General features: G+C 38.3%; 4 protein-coding genes across 10 annotated transcripts; 3 read left to right on the top strand and 1 right to left on the bottom strand.

The window, feature by feature from the left end:
* Positions 1–185: 185 nt before the first annotated feature.
* Positions 186–4,872, bottom strand: leng9 (leukocyte receptor cluster (LRC) member 9). Of its 6 annotated transcripts, none has more exons than XM_057339255.1 (7): positions 4,741–4,872; positions 4,305–4,385; positions 3,311–3,404; positions 2,967–3,106; positions 2,710–2,867; positions 2,432–2,597; positions 189–2,295 (listed from the first exon to the last, which is right to left on the bottom strand). In XM_057339255.1, exons 2-7 carry the CDS (start codon positions 4,369–4,371, stop codon positions 1,316–1,318), a joined length of 1,605 nt encoding a protein of 534 aa, XP_057195238.1. In that variant the 5' UTR covers positions 4,372–4,385; positions 4,741–4,872; the 3' UTR covers positions 189–1,315. The 6 variants fall into 6 exon arrangements, with proteins under 6 accessions (XP_057195241.1, XP_057195238.1, XP_057195240.1 ...); XM_057339257.1 differs by having other exon boundaries at positions 4,305–4,380; positions 4,741–4,759; XM_057339254.1 differs by lacking the exon at positions 4,741–4,872 and adding an exon at positions 4,464–4,701 and having other exon boundaries at positions 190–2,295.
* A 169-nt stretch (positions 4,873–5,041) lies between these two features.
* On the top strand, positions 5,042–11,797 carry flcn (folliculin). Of its 2 annotated transcripts, none has more exons than XM_057339252.1 (12): positions 5,042–5,321; positions 5,706–5,816; positions 5,955–6,101; positions 6,300–6,521; positions 6,712–6,878; positions 7,767–7,858; positions 8,146–8,309; positions 8,394–8,507; positions 8,880–9,003; positions 9,529–9,651; positions 9,779–9,881; positions 10,917–11,797. In XM_057339252.1, the coding sequence occupies exons 2-12, from the start codon at positions 5,772–5,774 to the stop codon at positions 11,122–11,124; spliced, it is 1,509 nt and encodes a 502-aa protein (XP_057195235.1). In that variant the 5' UTR covers positions 5,042–5,321; positions 5,706–5,771; the 3' UTR covers positions 11,125–11,797. The 2 variants fall into 2 exon arrangements, with proteins under 2 accessions (XP_057195235.1, XP_057195234.1); XM_057339251.1 differs by having other exon boundaries at positions 5,607–5,816.
* Positions 11,798–12,497: 700 nt separating this feature from the next.
* zgc:174888 (uncharacterized protein LOC558116 homolog) lies at positions 12,498–16,166 on the top strand. The gene is made up of 5 exons (XM_057340370.1): positions 12,498–13,042; positions 14,125–14,237; positions 14,458–14,526; positions 14,630–14,761; positions 14,976–16,166. The coding sequence occupies exons 1-5, from the start codon at positions 13,030–13,032 to the stop codon at positions 15,336–15,338; spliced, it is 690 nt and encodes a 229-aa protein (XP_057196353.1). The 5' UTR covers positions 12,498–13,029; the 3' UTR covers positions 15,339–16,166.
* A 673-nt stretch (positions 16,167–16,839) lies between these two features.
* On the top strand, positions 16,840–19,557 carry grwd1 (glutamate-rich WD repeat containing 1). The gene is made up of 7 exons (XM_057340991.1): positions 16,840–17,219; positions 17,468–17,585; positions 17,715–17,871; positions 18,089–18,299; positions 18,447–18,592; positions 18,700–18,891; positions 18,993–19,557. Exons 1-7 carry the CDS (start codon positions 17,006–17,008, stop codon positions 19,299–19,301), a joined length of 1,347 nt encoding a protein of 448 aa, XP_057196974.1. The 5' UTR covers positions 16,840–17,005; the 3' UTR covers positions 19,302–19,557.
* The last annotated feature ends 13 nt before the right edge of the window (positions 19,558–19,570 follow it).

Genomic DNA, 19,570 nt, shown 5'->3' with positions numbered 1-19,570 from the left:
AGAGAGGATGGGGGAAGGGTGCGAGATAGAGAAGCACATGAGGGAGGGATGGAGAGAATAAGAGAGAGCACAACCACTCATGTACGCGTAGTGTGGTGTATCCAAGAGGAAATACAAAATATATTACGTATGTAGTAAGACTTCCCCAGTGATATCTCAAACAGTGCTGCAACTTTGTCACACACAATTGCAAGGCATAAAGAAATCATAAAATGCTTAATTTAGTTTGATATGATCTCTTTTGAAATAATAGATGTCAAGACATTCAAGGAGCCAAATGTACAGCTGTTCAGTGTTGTTTGTTGAATGTTAAATTATTAAATGCTTGTGCTATAAAAACAGTTGAAATACATGGCGTTTTACTTATTTATATGCCATCCACTTTCAAGAAAAATTACATCACGTCTAATTCAATATGTGATCCAAAAACACTGCCAGGGCTGGAGCCACTGAGCCTCTTACAATTAACAGGAATAAAAAATATAAGAACCAGATGTATCATATGTTAGTGTGTGTGTTTACCCGAGCAATGATAAATAAATGCACAAACCTCAAAATAGAGAAGCATGTTATATTTGTAGATAAATGTACAAAATATAAAATACCAACTGTAATAATAAGTATAAAATGTATAATTTTAAGATTCAGCTGAATTGTATTCAGGTATGTAAGTTAGAGATTTCAATGTAGTTTAGTAACTGAAATGGGACTTTTATATGATAATAATAAGATGTTTTAGTAATATCAATGCTTGGAAAGAAAGTTTTCACATTGCAATAAATAATGCAAACATGGTTAATATTGGTTAAAAAATATGAATTTTAAAAACATCAACCTATTCAGTCCTTAAAGGGATAGTTTACTCCAAAATGAAAATTCTGTCACCATTTACTCACCCTCTTACTACACCCCTACTCTTTTAAACCTGTATCACTTTCTTTCTTCTGCAAAACACAAAAGAAGATAAAGAATGTTGGTCAACAAAAACCATTGGTCCACCATTCACTTCTATTGTATGGACGCAAAACAATGCAAGTCAATAGGGACGAACAGTTTTCTTACCAATATTCTTAAAAATATCTTCTTTTGTGTTCTGCAGAGGAAAGTTATACAGGTGATATGAGGGTGAATAAATTATGACAGAATTTTCATTTTACGGTGAACTATCCCTTTATCCCTTTAAGTAATATTGGGGGACATGGATAAGATTTTTGTTTTTTGATTCTAGAACAATTTCATTTTTTATTGAAAATAAATCCTTTGATGTGGTTATAATCATTATCACCGAGTCACGGTGATAAAAAACCAAGCACATTTACACATTTGGCAACTGCACAGCACATACTGCCTCGTAGAAACCGCTCTCAGTTTTAGGATGACCGTTTACACAAAGATACAGTTTATTTACGTCTAGCTTTCCAAAGTTCACATCTTTGGCCAGTTTCACAGACCCTATTCCTTCAAACATCTTCTCGGTCCTTTTTTCCTGTGCTTTGGCCAGGGTGAGATGGTACGAGGGACATCGTGAATGGCGATGAAGCCAGCCCTTCTCCCTAAAAACCTCCTGCAGAGGGGAATTCAAGCTCTGGATATCGCAGAGGGGTTGAGGGGTCACATGTAGAACAGTCCCATTGAAATGCTTCAGTTTTGGCATGAAGGACACAGAGATAGGCGCTTTGTGGGAATTTCTGATTGTGGCACGAAGGAGTTCGGCAGCACCACTGACCTCCTCAGGGCCACTGAGGACGAGCAGGGAGAGAGTGACGTGTAATGTCGCCGGGTCAACCCACAGTGGTTCAGACTGGGGAAGGTGGGACAAAACTTTCCTCTGAACCCGTTGGAAGGCCAGAAGAGCGGCGGGGGAGTCCACGCGGAAACAGATGAAGTGAGTGGGTCTGCGTGGTGGACGGATGGACTGTGGTTCTTGCGGTATGGATGAGGCAGGTTCAGCTTCTGTATCTCCCTCCTCATCCCAGCTGTCCTTCCATTCTTCCTCTATTTCAGTCTGTTCTCCTTTTTTAGTGATAGATAGCTCCTCTGCCGACTGAGTCAAACCATCTTCAGCAACCTCCATCTTTTTTTCTTCATTTTGCACAGATTCTTCTCGCAAAAGTGATCCGTCATTACAAACTTTATCTTCTGCATTTCCATCATCTCCCAGCTCTTGTTCGTTTGTTTCTGTTGCAACATCATCCTGTCCTTTAGAAAACTCAGAAGCAGTTTCCTCTAGGTCGTTTGAAACATCTGCTGTGTTGGTAGTCTCTTCGTGTTGCCCGGTGTCAGGTGTTAAATTCTCTGAAGATTGAATAAATGCAAGAAATTTGAGTGTTTTACTCCAGTATAACATTTCGCAGTAATCAAACTGGGAAACAGAACACTAGTAGCAAGGGGAGTATTAAAGTCTGTTTCCCAGCCAATATAAGACCTTTACCTTGTTGATTTACACCACTAAAAGGAGGCAAAATAGTCTGCCCTGTGGAGCCGAACACCCTGTCAGTACGACTGTCTCTATCCCACACACGCTGGCCTTTGTAGCTAAAGTATTGAATCCTATGACGTGGGAGAGCCAGCTCCTCATAGAAGTCACAGTCACACACCTATTGAGAACAGTGACATACTGCTAAAATGTATTTTACTTTTGGTCTATGGCCTTAGATAAACCTCACACATCATAATGAATCATATGAACGTGGTTCTGATTTTACACACCTGCGTATCCCACGAAAAGTCAGAGAACGGGCGTTCCAGCACCCCAAGAAAACGATCCAGATGACCGACCATGAAGTCAGCTGCATCCACTGTAGGGTCCCATATAATTCTAGAGATAACATCATCTGCAGTGCGCATGCGTGGTTTCTTCATACGCTCTGAGGAAAAAAGAGAAACAATTTCTAATCATAAGCTGGAAATTTGAAAGTTACAGTGCTTCTGCCTTAATTTTACGTACATTAAATCTAGTATCACACCTTCTCTTGCTGTCTTTATGTCGAGCTTTTCTTTCTTATCGGTGTGAATCTTTTTTCCATTCTTCCGGCTCTTGCTCTGCTTTTCTGTAACCATTTTGTTATGGTCCTCTGACTGTGTGGTTTGAGGGACATCAGACACACTATGAAGACAGAAAAGAGTGATGCATTATTTATGTACTAAGATTAGAAGCTATAATGCATATACCCAAGGCCTATCGACATTTACATCTCGCTCACACACAAAATGAGTCAGATACAGAAAGTCTTCTGCTGTTCAAACAGAGATAAGCAGGCCTATAATGAGACTAGTCATTACTGTCTACCATCCAAAGTGAATGACAGACCTGTGAGATAGTCGACATCTGTCTCCAAAATGACATCTGCCCAACAGAAAGTGCTGGCAAATGTTGCCTCTGCTTGTTTCTTGTTTTGGCTCATCTGAAGTAAAGTACAGTAAAGTTATGTAACACAGGCCAGGTTTACCAATATACATACATCATATATGGACACACTACACAGCATAATCATATTTTAAACTTAAAGCGAATAGCCTGAATCAGTAAATTAAGGTGGATTATAGTCCAGATTCTTTTTTATTTAGTATCACTAGAAGTGATGAACTAAAGTGCAAAAGCATGTATCTGTTTCAAACCCTATCTTCAACCCCACCCACCACCTACACTTAAACATTTCTGGTATGACGTAATAAACAAACATACCTTTAACCTTTATAACCCTTACCTAAAAGAAATGTACACCTTTACATTCTAAAAATACCTAACAACAAATTATTATTCAGCTGCCTCAATGCAGCACACAGATTTACCTTTTGAAAGCTCATGGATGAGGAGTTTTTAATTGAGAACAGCACAATAACCGCTTTAATGGCACAATACTGGCTGTGAAGTAGAACTCTATTTGTGAGTTTTTGTATAATGTTTCCACACTTACATTTACATTTACTGGCTAAGAAAGTATATGAATACACTACGTTTACAACGCCTTATTACGTAAACAACGTTTAAAAGACTTATTACTGCCATCTTTAGGTCATTTGCAAAGTGGACAAAATAACTAAATCTGTAGCTTCACGTCACATTTATTGTTTTAAAAAGACTCTAACATACAAGATGATAAAAAACTCGATAAATTGGTCCAATTTAGTTTATAGTGTATAACAAACAAAATTATACTGATACTGATACTTAAAACAACATTAAAGCATACTAAAAAATGTAATTCATTTGCTGTAAATTATTAAGCAGTTTTTATACACTTAATTGTATATGACAAAGTCAATATTCAACAGAAAATGATTACTTTTAGTTGAAGACTTACCGCTGTGAATTTGTCCGTCAGAATCCTCTGTAAAGCTTTCCTTTGTACTCTCTTCCTTAAACTCCATATTTGACAGCTTCACTGAAACACACATTCCATTCATAGTCAATCAAATACAGAATATACAAATGTTAAAAATCCGAAAACGTTTTTATATACCTAAAGATTTTTTAGATAATATCTGGGATCCGTAACTAGCCTGCTTTCAGACACACACAACTAGGTTGAAAGTTAGTGTTAACGTGCACATAATGACATCATCCGGTACAAATGACTCATACAGTAGTTGTAATTCTGTACTTCAACTTACTACATTATACACACAAATGATACAACAACTCGAGTTGTCTTGTAAGCATGCGATCTGTATATAAATTAAGTATAATTTACTGTATGATTATATAATACAGTGATTTCAAGAATACTTGATACTTACCGGAGAGCTGCTAGGTAATGGTCACAAACGTAAGTTCCGGTTTCACCTCGCGTGGGTTTATGGGAACTGTAGTTGTCTAGAGTCTTTCCTCGGATTTAAAACGCTGAGCGTAATCTATGATTGCACGTAAGATATCAAACACATATGTGGCTTTGACGTTTAACGCCTACAATAACAAAATATGACCTTGGTTTTAATTAAACGCATAGATGCCAATTCAGTGTGAGAGACAAGACCAGCTGTGTGTGAGTCACGTACACGCTGTTGTGCTTCAAGCGCGTGACATCCACCATCACATGACACACGAGACTGAGACAGGATGGACTTACGATGTAAACACAATAAAACTAATAACTACGATCGTGTTTTGGCAACGATTTAGAAAGTACATCGTTGAAGATGCCATTCCCATTATGTTGACTGTGAGGCGTAGTAAGAAACTATTATATTGTTTGTAATAATCATAACACAGCCTGTGGATATGTTGCTGTCTGTCAGTGCTCCCCGTTGCAGTGTTTTGTTCTTGATAGTTTAATGGACGTAACAGTCGGTGCTATAGCTGTAACCGGTTGATAATAAAGGTAAGGAATTTAAATGTATATTTAGTACACTATATTAGAAAGACATTTACTGATAGTCAACTTTAATCAATGTTGGATTTTTTGATATTACGCATCCAAAATAAAGTGTATACACTTATTGTACATTTTATATATAAATATGATATGGTACTTTTTAGTATATGGTATTTTAGTGATATGATCTAATGATCTGCCTCTAAAAAGCAGCCTTATGTAATGTTCAAAATCTGATATGGTGTAACGTATAGATGTTTATTCTAAGATAATATTTTGATGTTTCTCTAGATGAACGCTTTAGTTGCCCTTTGCCACTTCTGTGAACTCCATGGCCCACGGACACTGTTTTGTACAGAAGCTGTTCACCCTCCCTCTCCATCTCCCCAGCAGCCTGGATCTGCCATTCCTTGTGACCGGGACCGAGAGGCGGACAGGGAGGGAGAGGGTCTCACCATGAGGGCCAACAGCTCTGCCACACAAAGGGCTGAAATGTGTGAGGTAAGTGAAAAAGTATACAGTATGTGGCGTATATGCATATACAGATGCATGTAAAAACCCTAGTTTGCACCTCGTCTTGTATTTCTGAAATGGTATCAGTTACTCATACATCTCTAATATCTATATTTCTTGCACCAGGGCTGTCGCGCTCTACCTGTATCCCACCCGGGCTTTGTGAGTGTGGACAGTGAGACTGGCATTCGCTATCTGAGCCATCAACACCCACGCCAGCCGCAGCTCTTTAGCGTGGTGCGACAGGCGTGTGTGCGGAGCCTTAGCTGTGAGGTGAATATGTTTATGAGAGAGAACATTTACATAATGTCTATTTATAATGTCTACATCAATCGGTTTGTCTGATCTAATCTTGATCTAAAAAGAAAATTACTTGACTGATTTGAATAGATTCATATCATATTAGGTTCAGATTATCATATTCATATCAATATATTGTTTATGTTCATTCTTGTTTTTTTGCTCTTTTAGGTTTGTCCTGGTAGGGAAGGGCCCATCTTCTTTGGGGATGAACAGCATGGATTTGTTTTCTCCCATACATTTTTTATTAAAGACAGCCTCGCACGGGGCTTCCAGCGCTGGTACAGCATTGTCGTGGTGGCCATGGACAGGATCTACCTCATCAACTCCTGGCCATTCCTTTTACGTCACCTGCGGCTAACCATTCAGAGTCTACAAAGCACAGCTCTCAAGGTGCTGGAATATGGCACCCAATCTTTAGTTGAAATAAATGGAGTGTGGTTTACTCTGACACCTTCAGTATCATTCTCACAATTTTTGGTTGTTTTAGCTCAAGTGGCACTCAATGCAGCATTTCTTGCCACCAATTTGTATCCTTTGTCACTATGAAAGACCATACAATAACTTTTACTTTGACCTGCAGGTGTTTGACAGCGAGCAGTGTGTGTGTCCTCAGAGGGCGGTGCGTATGAACGGCGCATTTTCTCCTGCAGTGTTCCCTCATCAGCGCAGTGGCAATGCAGCCCGCTCGCTCACATCCCTGACTCAGCACACCAACCTGTGGGCAAGTCTCCACTCCTCATTCAGCTGGTACGTAAAACGCTTAGGATCCGCATTCATTGAGCGGGGGATGGTTGCTTAGACTAGTCTTAGAAGTTAGTCATCCCATTTTTTTCTACAAGACTAGTCATAACTTCTTTAAATCAGTTACACAGAAAGGTAGATTGGGCTTATTGAAATAGGAAAAGTAAGACTGATTAGTCCAAATGAATTACTAGTCAGTGAGACTAGTTGTTAAGACGCGGTCTTACACCGTGTCTACACCGGATGCGGCGCGATGCAACAAGAGACAATAGAACGCATTAGAACCCATTATAATTATTGATTACTTAAATGTGAGCAGGTGAAAACACAAACTAGAATGTTGCTTGTCCATGCAATTCTCAATTTCTCAGTATTATTAAATAGGGGTGTAACAATACAATAAGGTCACGATTTACAGTACACAGTATGATAGTATCACAATATGCTAAATATTTTCAATAAAGTTTTTGTTGTACATCAAATTTGTTATGTAATTGTCAGCACACAAGGTTTAATTGATCTGTATGTAAATAGACTACTAAATAGACTCTCAGTAAAAAAAAAAATGAAATGGAAAAAAATTAATGGAACATTTGTTTTTTAATTAAGACGGGCATCTTCCTAAAGCAGTAAAGGCCCAAAATAAAAAAAATAAAAAAACATTTAAACACTACATACTGTATGTTGAAGCAGCTCATGTGTTGGCACCTCAACCATTAAACAGGATTAAACAGAAGACATATCATAAAAATAGCTCTACAATATGTATAAACTTTTTGTATTACTAAAATATTTTGCACAATTTAAGGTTCCGATAACTAATTCATAAACATTGGCTGTGCATGTAATTTCTATTTCCAGCTTTCACTTTGTTAATGTTCCTATGTACTGCAGGTTGCTGAAAGCCTGTGGCAGCCGGTTGACCGAGAAGCTTTTAGAGGGAGCACCCACAGAAGACACATTGGTTCTCATCGAAAGACAAACTGGTAACACTCCTAAATTGAGTAATTCAGTAAAATTCTGTTCAAAATAATTACAAACATGTCAGTTTATGCTAGAAAAATAAGAAAACAAACTTTTTGAATACACATACTATATACAGTATATTCCTAAAATGTACATTCCAGTATGCATACAGTCACGCTAAAAAGCAAAAAATGAATTAAAATGTTTTTTTCTATAATGGGAGATTGTTTGCAGCATGACCTACCGTAATCCAAAGTTATACTGTAATGTAATGTTGACAGTGAAATTCTATTTAATTGTCTTTCAGAACAAGAAGAAGAAATGATTGGTTGGGATGGTGCTGAAGAGGGTGGATCGAAACCACAACCAAGCCAATCAGATAGCATGCAGGGCACAGATTTTCAGTGTGATGACGGGAGACAAGAGGACCTTCCTGGCCCAAAGTTTAAATCACTGAGACATTTAAGACAGGCAAAAGATTACACCACCACTTAACTTAAATGTTACTCATTTGCCATAAATTTTATATCCAACCACACTACTTTTGATTGTCAGGTCCTTGGTGCCTCCGATTTTCGACAACTGGCATGGCATGTTCTCATGGGAAACCAAGTCATATGGAGAAGTGCTGATCCTGGGCTCATACAGTCAGCTTTTAATGTATTAAAGGTCAGCTAAATACCTGATTCCATCATGTGTAACTCACCCTAATGCACAGCTCTATACTGTAAAATATGGGGATTGACAATTTAACCGTGATATAAAAAACACAATTATCAAAATTATGTTAATACTACACATAATTTGATAATATCGGAAATAATTCTGTACCTAGTTAAAGTTTTGCCTTAAGAGCTACAATGCTTACTTTCTCCTCACATTCTCTTCACATTCCTACACTTGGCCAAAAAAGAGTGAACAAAATAAAAACTGAATTGGACTAAAAGCTTTATTTATGTATTTTAAAACATGTCAGTAACTATAATAATTATATCGTAATTGTGAATTCAGTTCTAATCCTAATTTCTTATCATTCTAAAGGCTTTGCTTCCAGTTGGCTGTGTGCGAGCAATTCCATACAGTCCTCAATATGAAGAAGCATATCGATGCAACTTTCTTGGGTTAAGTCCTGATGTAGTGATCCCAGCACATGTCAGTTCTTCAGGTAACTGTTGTTACTCTGTAAAACATCTGCAGTTTTTGCTCGACAAGACTGGTTAATTTAACTCACTAAAACACAATACATGTTCACTTTTCTCAACACCTCATAAACAGACATAACATATAATAAATAACCCTAACCCTGAGGGGTTTGAACCCATCCCCACAGCTGTGTTTTTGTGTTTCCCTTACATTAGCAAACATTAGTCACACTGACAAATAACAGTTGTGCATACTATTTTCATAACACGATGTTACATTTTAATCAAGACACACACGCACACACACAATGGAATACAGGCCCCAAAACAAAGACTTATGGGTGTTCTTTGTCATAATGTGATTTACAGCTTATTTCTCAACTTCTGTGTGTCTGTTTTCTTTCTCAACACTGTGAAAATGTTTCATAACTCAAGTGTCCGGTTCATCTCAAAGTTCAGTGCTTATAGGATGCCCCTGCATTACCAAACTGCCATTAATAAATGCCATCATTCTTATATTTTTCTTTCTCCCTCCCTCAATCTCTCAGAGTTTTCAGTGCTGGTGGATGTTCTTAATGCCGAGCGTGGTTGCGTAAATCCCGTGGACGATTACATTCTCTCACTCTACCATTTCAACATTAGCAGTACCAACAACCAACCTGTGGACAAAGGTAAATGCTGTGGGAGCATAAAATGACATTTTCAAATCTAATTTTATGTGGCTTATTTATTAACTTATGGCCTGCAATACGCTACGTTTTTCTCAACAAACATTAATTAGTTTTTATCGTTTTTCAGGCCCAACTTTGTTAAATAAGATTGAAGTGGCTCTTTCTAATGAGAATCTGTCAGTGGAGGTGGTGTCTCTCTGCCTGCTCTGTCTAAAAGAAGAGTGGATGAAGTAAGCACACATTTAGTCTTTTACTTCAAATATGTCTAGTTTGAAATAAAAAGAGATGCCTGACAATCTGTAATTGCACAATCCCTCAAAAAAAATGGTCATATAGTTTTCTGATATACTATAGTTACATTTATTTTTAATTTATTAAGTAATTATGTACAGTAGGATCAGACACATTAAAAAAAGTAATTAGTTATTTAGCAAATGTACAGCTATTTTTAGGTTTTGCACAAATTTCTGAAGTTCATGCCAGCTGGAGTGCATGTTATTAAAGCAGCAATGGGAAATGGCAAAACTAAAACAAATCTGAAAATTATGCTCAGTTTAGCAATTTGACCTTTTTATTCAAATGGTGTGACATCATATAATTTCTAGCTTTAAATGGCATTGAATTAAAAAAATCAGACTTTTGAAGCCCACTGTATATTGGCTTAGAGGGTTGTGACTTTCTTTCTTCTGCAGAACACAAAAGAAGATATTTTGAAGAATATTTGTAACCGAACAACGGCGCTACCCATTCACTTCTATTGCATAGACACAAAACCAATGCAGTTTTGTGCAAAGTCAATTGCAAATTCAGTGGGTACCGCCATTGTTCGGTTACCAACATACTTCAAAATATCTTATTTTTTGTGTTCTGCAGAAGAAAGAAAGTCATACAGGTTTGAAATGACAAGAGGCTGAGTAAATGAAGACAGAATTTTCATTTTTGGGTGAATTATCCCCGTTATCCCTATTAACTATTTAAGTCTTTGATATACTGTTAGAAAATAAATATTAAAGGAATCTTACAGAGTGATCTGATACTTTAGACATGTTAGATATGTCTGATATGTTAGACATTATGGGAAATAATGTGTTACTTTAATTGTATTTTTTTAGTTTTCCTTTTATGTTCCACATTTTTTTTCCTCCCCTCTACCTTCATCAACTCCCATTTTCCTCAGTGTCCTGTTTTCCTCATCTGTGTATATTGTTCTTGTTTTGACCCTTTGAACTGTTTCTCAACGTCTTCTCTTGTTTTCTCTGTTACAGCAAAGTAAAAGTGTTATTTAAGTTCTCCAAAGTGGATGGCAGAGGTAAAGAGGACACTCAGAAGATTTTAGCCCTGCTGGGGGCCACAGGGCCGGGAGAAGAGGACAATGTACGGCTTCTTAAGTTTTGGATGACAGGACTCAGCAAGACTTACAAGAGCCATCTGATGACAGCTGTGAGAGGTGGAGAGAGAACACTGAGCCAGTGAGAGAGAACGAGAGAGAGAGGACAATGGACTCATTGCTCGAGTTGGATGAAAAGAAAGTGTGTGTGAATGTGTGAATTACTGGAATGGACCCAGGCCTGGGTCGTAGAACAGAGGAATTATTCGAGAGAACGTGAAAGCTATCGCTGTGATTGAAGCCCCAAAAACATTTAGTGTGATGTGTGCATTTTAATGGAATGCTGTTTTACTGTCATGACCAGACGCGTCCATTTTCTGTATTTTTCACTGTGCATTTGTGTGGACACAAATGGAGGATAACAGTGCACTGGCTCTGTTTAACTTAACAGAGTATCAGTTGACAGATGACTGCTAGAAGTTTATTGGTGACTCTTAATAGTTTCTGTGTGCCTTTTTATAATTCACATCATCAGTTGATCTATTCGCCTGACTCGTCTGAGAGAGAATTCAAAATTTTATGAGCAATTTATTTATTCTTATTTGATAACTTATTTCAAATCAATATCTTTTACTGTAACCTCAGACATACTAAATAAAGAGACTGCTTGTAAACATGAATAGCTAGAATTCATTATTGAAGTTGCTGGTTCCTACAAGTATCATCTTTGTAGGTACAAATTTGTTTACAAATTGTTGCATTGTACTGCAAAACCTCAAGCCATGCAATAAACCCTGTGCTAACATGTACTGTACCTCGTTGCCACAAGCGTGTGCTAGTTTTTTCATTTTACTTTTTCACTGGAATTATAGGAATCAGTGTAATCCCCCTTTTCAAGTGTGCAAGATGAAGTCAAATTCTTACAGCTGGAGGGTAATAGTAGTTAACTGCTGTACAATTCTTGAGTGCCTGTATTGATTCACCACTTTGGGAATTTATCAATGGCAGAACTAGTGTTGCCATGAGGAGCAAGATTGCAAGATACTTCTTCCTGTTTGCACAAGCTGATTGACTGCACTGTAGGATTTGCCGTATAACTGCCAGGATATATTCTGTTTTGCACGGTTAACCATGAATTGATTTATTTCAGACGCACACATGATGTTTACTTTGGCATAACAGTTTCTTTGTGATGAAACATGTTCACCGATTTATTTCCATTCAACAGTTTTTTTTATGGCAAGCCATGCACACACATTTTATGCACTCAGAACAATGTTTCTTTGATGCAATCATATGACCGTTTGATCCAACTATTCCACAAACTATAAAGCCTTTGTCTGTTAAAATGACAGCATAGATGAGTTGTCATTTTATAGTCATCACATGTCTGATGATGACTCATCTTTAACAATGTCAGTTGCATAAACATCCAATGAAGTGCTTTTAGTTCAGTTAGTCATCACTTTACCCATGCATAGTGGGATTGGGTCAAATGGAATAGGGCACAAATACTGATACCTCAAATGGGATGGTAGGGGGTTTACAAACAGACTGCCAAAACACACAAACAAGTCCGGGAAGGGCCATGTATTGGGAAATGAAGAGGGAAGGGGGAGTGCATGCTGGCGAGAGGTAAAGGGGTGGGGAGCTCTGAGGAGACCAGAGAGAGAGAGAGGAGAGGACTATTGAGCTACTGCATGCGACCTTCAATTTCAGTGAGCAAGCAGCTGGAGTAATTCAAGGTTCTAATAAAGTCATTGAAAAAGAAGAAAAGTCCACTGAAACAAAGGAGTATCTTGCCATGCATAAGACTGTTTTTTCAGGAGATTGAGTAATTTCAAGTGTGTGACTGGGATTGAACCAGAGGAACAGCATATGGAGAGCAGCTCTCATGTTGGGTCGAGAAGAAAGAGTAGCAGTGAAATCTTGTAGTTTCTTAAAAAGGAAACCACAATAAAAAGAACTGAGCTTCCTTCATAACTTTTCACCAGATATCTGGACTTTGCTGAGAAGATCACGGGGAATAGCCCACATTGGCCGGTAGGAGCATGATACCAACAGGTACGCATGTTTAGTGTGACGAACTATATATCAATTGATGGGCATGTTAAATTAATGCATTGTCAAGCATGTGATGGCGTCATTAGGAGCAGAACAAGCCTTTGCACAGGGCTCGACATTAACGCTCGTCCGCGACAAGTGAATGTTTTGTATGGGCAAGTGAGAGCCAATTTTACTTGCCCGACCGGACAAGTAACTTGGAAAAAAAACAGTGCGACATATGTGAATAATAAGAATATGTGCATTAGACAGAGCTGCGTGGTTGTGCTTGTTTGTGTGTGACAATAATCAATGTCCGCACCGCACTGAGTCCATGAGAACGCGGAATCCTGTTAGGCTATTTAAATGTCATCTGGTTGTTGCTGAAAAAAACTCGAGCGTCCCGTCAAAATAAAAGTCTCGTTAAATTGAACACTCAGACAAAAAATACTGTACTATAGTATTTGTTATTGAAAATTGAAGTGCCCTTGTAGTAAATTAATAAACACTGTATACTATAGTGAAGTTCCAAAACAATAAAGTAAGAATTTTTACTGCAGTTTACTATAGTAAATACTATAGTATACTACAGTAATTTATGTGGACAAATATACCACTATTGTATAGTAAAAAAGGAAAAACACAGAACTTTAGAAATATTAAAACAAATTTAGGTAATCTAAAAATGATATGGCCCTAATTTATCCATCTGTATGTAACATGAATGTCTTTTGTCAGTTATCTGCCTATTCATAATGAACTACACTTGCACATTTCTGCCTGTGCTACCAAACTTTAAACCTCTCTAGCACCAGTGCTATGTGCAAAAGAAGTTAACTTACAGCCTTAACACTAATAATAATTACTGCTTGCCTTGAGTTTATAGAAGTCACGGAGAGTATTAGGCCTATAACCAAATTCAGGCGGCCAAAGCGGGCACTAGTTAAAATGCTTAGAAGCAAACTTGACCAATCTAAATCCGAAACAATTATATTGATCAACCACACGACAATGCTTAATGTCAAGCCCTGCTTTGCATGTTATAAATCTTGAGCAGAGTTATAATGCTAGCTCTGATCAACACGCATCGTTCACCTTTTCAGTGCTGTTACTTCTATCAGTATTGACTGCTCAAGGATGTGGGTGCGATGATTTTATGAAGACGACGGTGAAAAATCTTCAGAACACCATCAACAGAGAGAAGACGACTGGATTTGTGAGTTGCGCATTTTATTTATGTAACATTAACGATAAGATGAACCGGTCCTTGCTGAGTAGCTTTAAGTAATTTATGTCCGATGTAACGTACGTTAATTTTGTGCTCACCTTGTCTTAAAAATATCGTCAGATTTCAGTAAGGTGAACTTGCGTTTTATTTGTCCTTTCGTCCTCATGAAATGTAGGCCAAACATTAATAATTTTCATATCTGTTACAGCCACAAGTGTTTCCAAAGAACTACGTCGTGTCTCATTGTTTCAACGACAGCGCTCCGTGCAATGAGTCGGTAAGACTGATAGCCCCATATAGATGTCACGTGACCCGTTTAATTTTTGTTTCATTTCACTTGTCTTAATTGTGTACTTTTATGTGTTTCTGTCTGTGCTTAGTGCTGTGTGTTCAGATCCGCTGTGTTTCTGTCTGATTCCTGGATTAAGCTTCTCCAGTATCTCGACAGAGTTCACCTCAAATACATGTTCATCAGTGATCTTATATACACACTTGGCAAAATAGCAGAAGAGGTCAGGGAATGGATCATCTTGAATATATTTGAAACACGTTTTATTATTCCACGTGATCTTGCCAAATATATCTTTGATTTCTCCCGAATTTGCTTCTAGAAGTTTATTTATTCTTAATAAATAATTGATTCCTAATTATGAGTAAGTTATTGTCATACCAGTTTAGTAGCATATGTTAATTAATAAGAGCATTTTATAATCCTTCTGTAAACAGACATTTCTGGAAACTCCAGATGTCACTGCTTTCCCATCCATTCAGTCAACACCAGAAACTTTGCTCTCCTTCACCTCCTCCCTGTTTTCAAGATGGCTCAGTTTGGATTGTGCTTTCGGAAAGGAAAACTGCATCTTCCCCATACCAAGTCAAGAAGAAGAGGACGATGATCTGATATCAGATGAGGAAAATATGGAAAACAATGAACAGGTGGATGAGCATCAGCCTATTATAGAAGGAGTGAAGGGTAAAATACAGTTTGACCCTGGTCCGACCAGTGGATATACTGAGTTATGTTTCCCAGGTGTGTCTTGGTGGACCTTATCTTTTCTATGGATAGCAACATGTGCAAGTCTTATCTGATCATCTGTGTCACCCTACAGCAGAAAGCAGCTACTGTGTTGCCTTGACTTTGGTCTGCTTGAATGAGTTTCAAGGAAGTTACTTTTTGAATCAAGTGGTTGATGATCAAGAGATTTCTGCAGACTGCCAGTACTGGACTGTGTTTTTAAGGGGAATGTGCATGTTTTGGAAACATGTCAAATGTGATGTCTTACTCGGTTCACTTACAGCTCACAACTGTGTACAAACATGTGATGTATTGTGTCTGCAACATTTTTTGCACTAATTGTTTTTATGTCACTTTCCGTCATCATCGAACAATGTGTCGGCATCCATGGTAGTTCTGGTGAAACGTGAATTTTTTTACATTGAATGTAGTTTTAAAAAGGTAAAGAATACATGAAGCCAAAAGTTGTTTTCCTTGCCTGTCTCTCACACACCACACTGTGTAAATGCTAATAAACCATATTAAGACTATATTAGTTTTTATCAGCATTCTGTGTAGGCATAAGCAAGCTATTTCATTTAGAAAATACATTTTTAAATGGCTATGTCATGTTTACATTCATTGATATGTTGCTTTGAAGACTGTAGATGATGCTTGTCAATGCAACCACAACCAATGTTTTACTCATACAAATTTATATAAGGTCTGTTTTGTGTAAATGTTTTTGTATGTAGATTTTTATATGTAAATAAAATCTCTTTGGATTGTGGGTAAATGTTTGCAATTAAATTATACCAGAATTATACAGGTAAAACAATTGGTTTTGAAAGGGTATTTGTACTCTTGTTTGTCACCATGTGTATATGTGGACTTTCTCTATCAGCTGGATGGAGGGACTTGCAGATGATGCCACAACAACAGCAAACCACAGAGAGCTTTTGTTCGCCTACCACACTGGACATCTGGGTCACACTCGTCTAAAATGCAACAACAAGCACAACACATTAAAAAATTGGCCAGGCATCACATAAAATCTACCATTTAACTACATACAAGTTGTTGCAATCAAACACATATTCTTTCAGAATATTGCCACTTACGTACAGCTTCATACTCTGTTTGAACCTCGATGGGTTATTTACGAATTTATAAGATCGAGTTACAGGTAAAAAGGGGGTTTGTTCATCAAATAACATATTTGAACCGAAGGGCATGCAACATATGGTTGCATTTATTCACTAAAACAAGCTTGTGCATATTTGGGCAGAAAGGTTCTAAACCATTTTTTAAGAATAAACGTTCACATTTGTACTATTTTTTATAAATCTGGGTTTAGTGCAAGAGGTATTACTGGAGATTACTGTAAAAGATTTCTGTTACACCAATTCCCGCTAGCTCGAGGATTTGGGTGTTTTCCAACTCTGTAGGGTACAGCCAAAGACTGTACGTATACAAGACAGTGGAAACTGTAGGAATTTCGCAAACCATTTTTCGATTTATGTAACTGTTTATGTCAGGTTTAATTGTTGGTCGTAAATTTATTGTTTATTTGTGACATTAGCAAGAGAATGTAAAATTATCCCATTCAAGTATTTCAGCCTGACTGAGTGTGAGTTTGCTGCCCGGTGGCGATGCAAAAATGACAGCCGAGTGCAGACTCAGAGACTTTTGTAAAGGAACTTCGTTGAAGCGTGCTCTTTAAACCACGTGACGCAGAGCGGAAACTCTTTGCTCTCTCAAAATGTCCGCTGCCGATGAAAACACGTTGCCCCAAGAGGACGATGAGTTTGAGGAGATGGAGGCGAGTGGAAGCGATGAGGATGATATGGAGGCAAAGGGGCCGAACGAGGGGTCTGAGAGTAAGATTTATATTCCCGGTCTGCAGCCGCTTCAGCCGGGAGAAGAGCTCGAGATGGACCACTCCGCTTACCGCATGTACCACGAGTGCCAGACGGGTCAGTGTGTCTGAACGTGCCCCATCACTGTAACCACAAACATTATTGTGATCGATTATTTGGTCATGTATGCAGGTGGTCAACATCTAGCTTTTGTTGTCACCCACAAACGAGTCTCACAAAGTGTTTTTGGTAGGGCATGGTGGCATTGTAAAACTATAGAGTTCGATACGTAGCATTACCATAGTTTTCTATTTTAAGTGTCATGCAAATACTATGGTATATTTACCACTGTCCTTTTCCTGCAGGTTCCCCATGTCTGAGTTTTGATGTGGTGCGTGATGGTGAAGGAGATGGCTGGGAGCAGTATCCTCTCTCTCTGGTGCTGTGTGCTGGTACTCAAGCAGATACTGCATTAAGTAACAGGTAAACTGACGAGAACAGCTTGTTACTTTTTCAACTCATTTTCAGTAGAATACAGAAGTTTCATACCAAGATTTGTGATGTTTGACTTCCAGCAAAACCAGTAGATGACAAAGTATTCTCTGTATACAGACTTATTGTTATGCGGATGCACAATCTTTATGGAACTGGCAAAGAAAAAGAAGAGAATGAAAGCAGTGATGAAGAAAGTGATGAAGAGGATGAGGACCGGAAACCACAGTTAGAGCTGGCCATGATGCCACATTATGGTGGGATAAACAGAATCAGAGTAAGTGAAGTTGTCAATATCCATTAGTAAAGTAATGTTTTAAGAGGACTTCTACAGCAGCATGTATAAATCAAATAAATATAATTCAATCCAGTAGTTTCTCTTGCTCATCCTTAGTTGTAACTAAATCCAGCTAGTAACTAAAATGAATTTGTTATGGAACTATACAAGTTCTGATATGAGTTTCTTTTAAATACAAAACCTATTTTTTAATCAGGTCACCCAGCGAGGAGAACAGACATTGGCCGCTGTGTGGTCAGAAAAAGGGCAGGTAGAGATTTTTGACCTTCAATCTCAGTTGGAAGCAGTGCACAGCTCCTCAGCGATGTCTGCCTTCATCAAGCAGCAAAAAGAAGCCAAACCTCTTTTCAGTTTTTCTGGTCACATGACAGAAGGATTTGCTGTTGATTGGTCACCGAAGGTTCCAGGTGAGTGATACGATGGGTGACCCTTTCCTACTTACGTGAACATACAGAACAGGGTCTTACCCTATGAAAGAATGACCGGACTGATCAGACTACTAAGAAGTAGTAGTATTTTTTTATGTCTTTTTTAATCATAATTGTTTGCTCTAGGGCGGCTGGTGAGCGGCGATTGCAAGAAGAACATTCACGTCTGGGAGCCGCAGGAGGGTGGGGCTAGCTGGAAGATTGACCAAAGACCCTTCAGCTCACACAGCAAGTCTGTTGAAGACCTACAGTGGTCACCTACTGAAGCTACAGTATGTCAATCAAAAGAAAAGATGATATTAATAAATCGATTTAATTTTCCTGTTACTTACATAAATGGACGAAATGGTTACCTTAGTGCTTTACTTTCACCCCCAAGGTTTTTGCATCCTGCTCAGTGGATCAGTCCATTCGCATTTGGGACATAAGGGCACCACCTAATTCAAGGCTTTCAGCCAATGAGGCTCATTCTTCAGACATCAATGTTATCAGTTGGAATCGAACCGAACCTTTCCTTTTGTCTGGTGGGGATGATGGCCTCCTGAAAGTTTGGGATTTAAGGCAATTCCAGGTGAGCGTGAACAAGAGGAAACAAATATGAATGTTATTTTACAATATTTTAGTTTTTTAATCTGCTTGTGCTCTTCATCTTTTTTCTCTTTTTGTTCTCAGTCCGGACGTCCAGTGGCCAGTTTCAAGCAGCACAGTGGACCTGTGACCTCAGTGGAGTGGAGCCCTATTGACTCCAGTGTGTTTGCTGCCTCTGGAGCTGATGATGTCATTAGCCAATGGGACCTGTCAGTGGAGTCATGTGACGTGGGAGAACAGGCTGAGGACTTGAAACAACTTCCACCACAGCTGCTGTTCCTCCACCAGGGTCAGAAAGAAGTGAAGGAACTCCACTGGCACCCACAGATTCCTGGAGTTCTCATTTCCACAGCATTATCAGGATTCAACGTCTTCCGAACTATCTCTGTATAATGTTTATGTAAGTGACAGGGTAAGAGAGAGATTGGACAATTGTTCGTTTCAAACAAATTTAAAATATGTGCATGCATGTGATTTTAAATGTACATAGGTGGATGAATGGAATGTATGCGTGACTCGTGTATATATTTTTTGCCTCCCCTTTCTAGACCATCTGCAAGTTATTTCTTGAGAAATAATGTATGTAATAAATTCTAAATGTGTGCCCATTACAGCTCCATAAAACTCCTGTATCATTGTCTGTTGTTTGTTTATTAGCTTTT

The sequence above is a fragment of the Triplophysa rosa genome, linkage group LG8, assembly GCF_024868665.1.
Source record: "Triplophysa rosa linkage group LG8, Trosa_1v2, whole genome shotgun sequence".
Taxonomy (NCBI): domain Eukaryota; kingdom Metazoa; phylum Chordata; class Actinopteri; order Cypriniformes; family Nemacheilidae; genus Triplophysa; species Triplophysa rosa.
The sequence above is the reverse complement of the archived record's forward strand: the minus strand, read 5'-3'. Positions and strand labels throughout refer to the sequence as shown.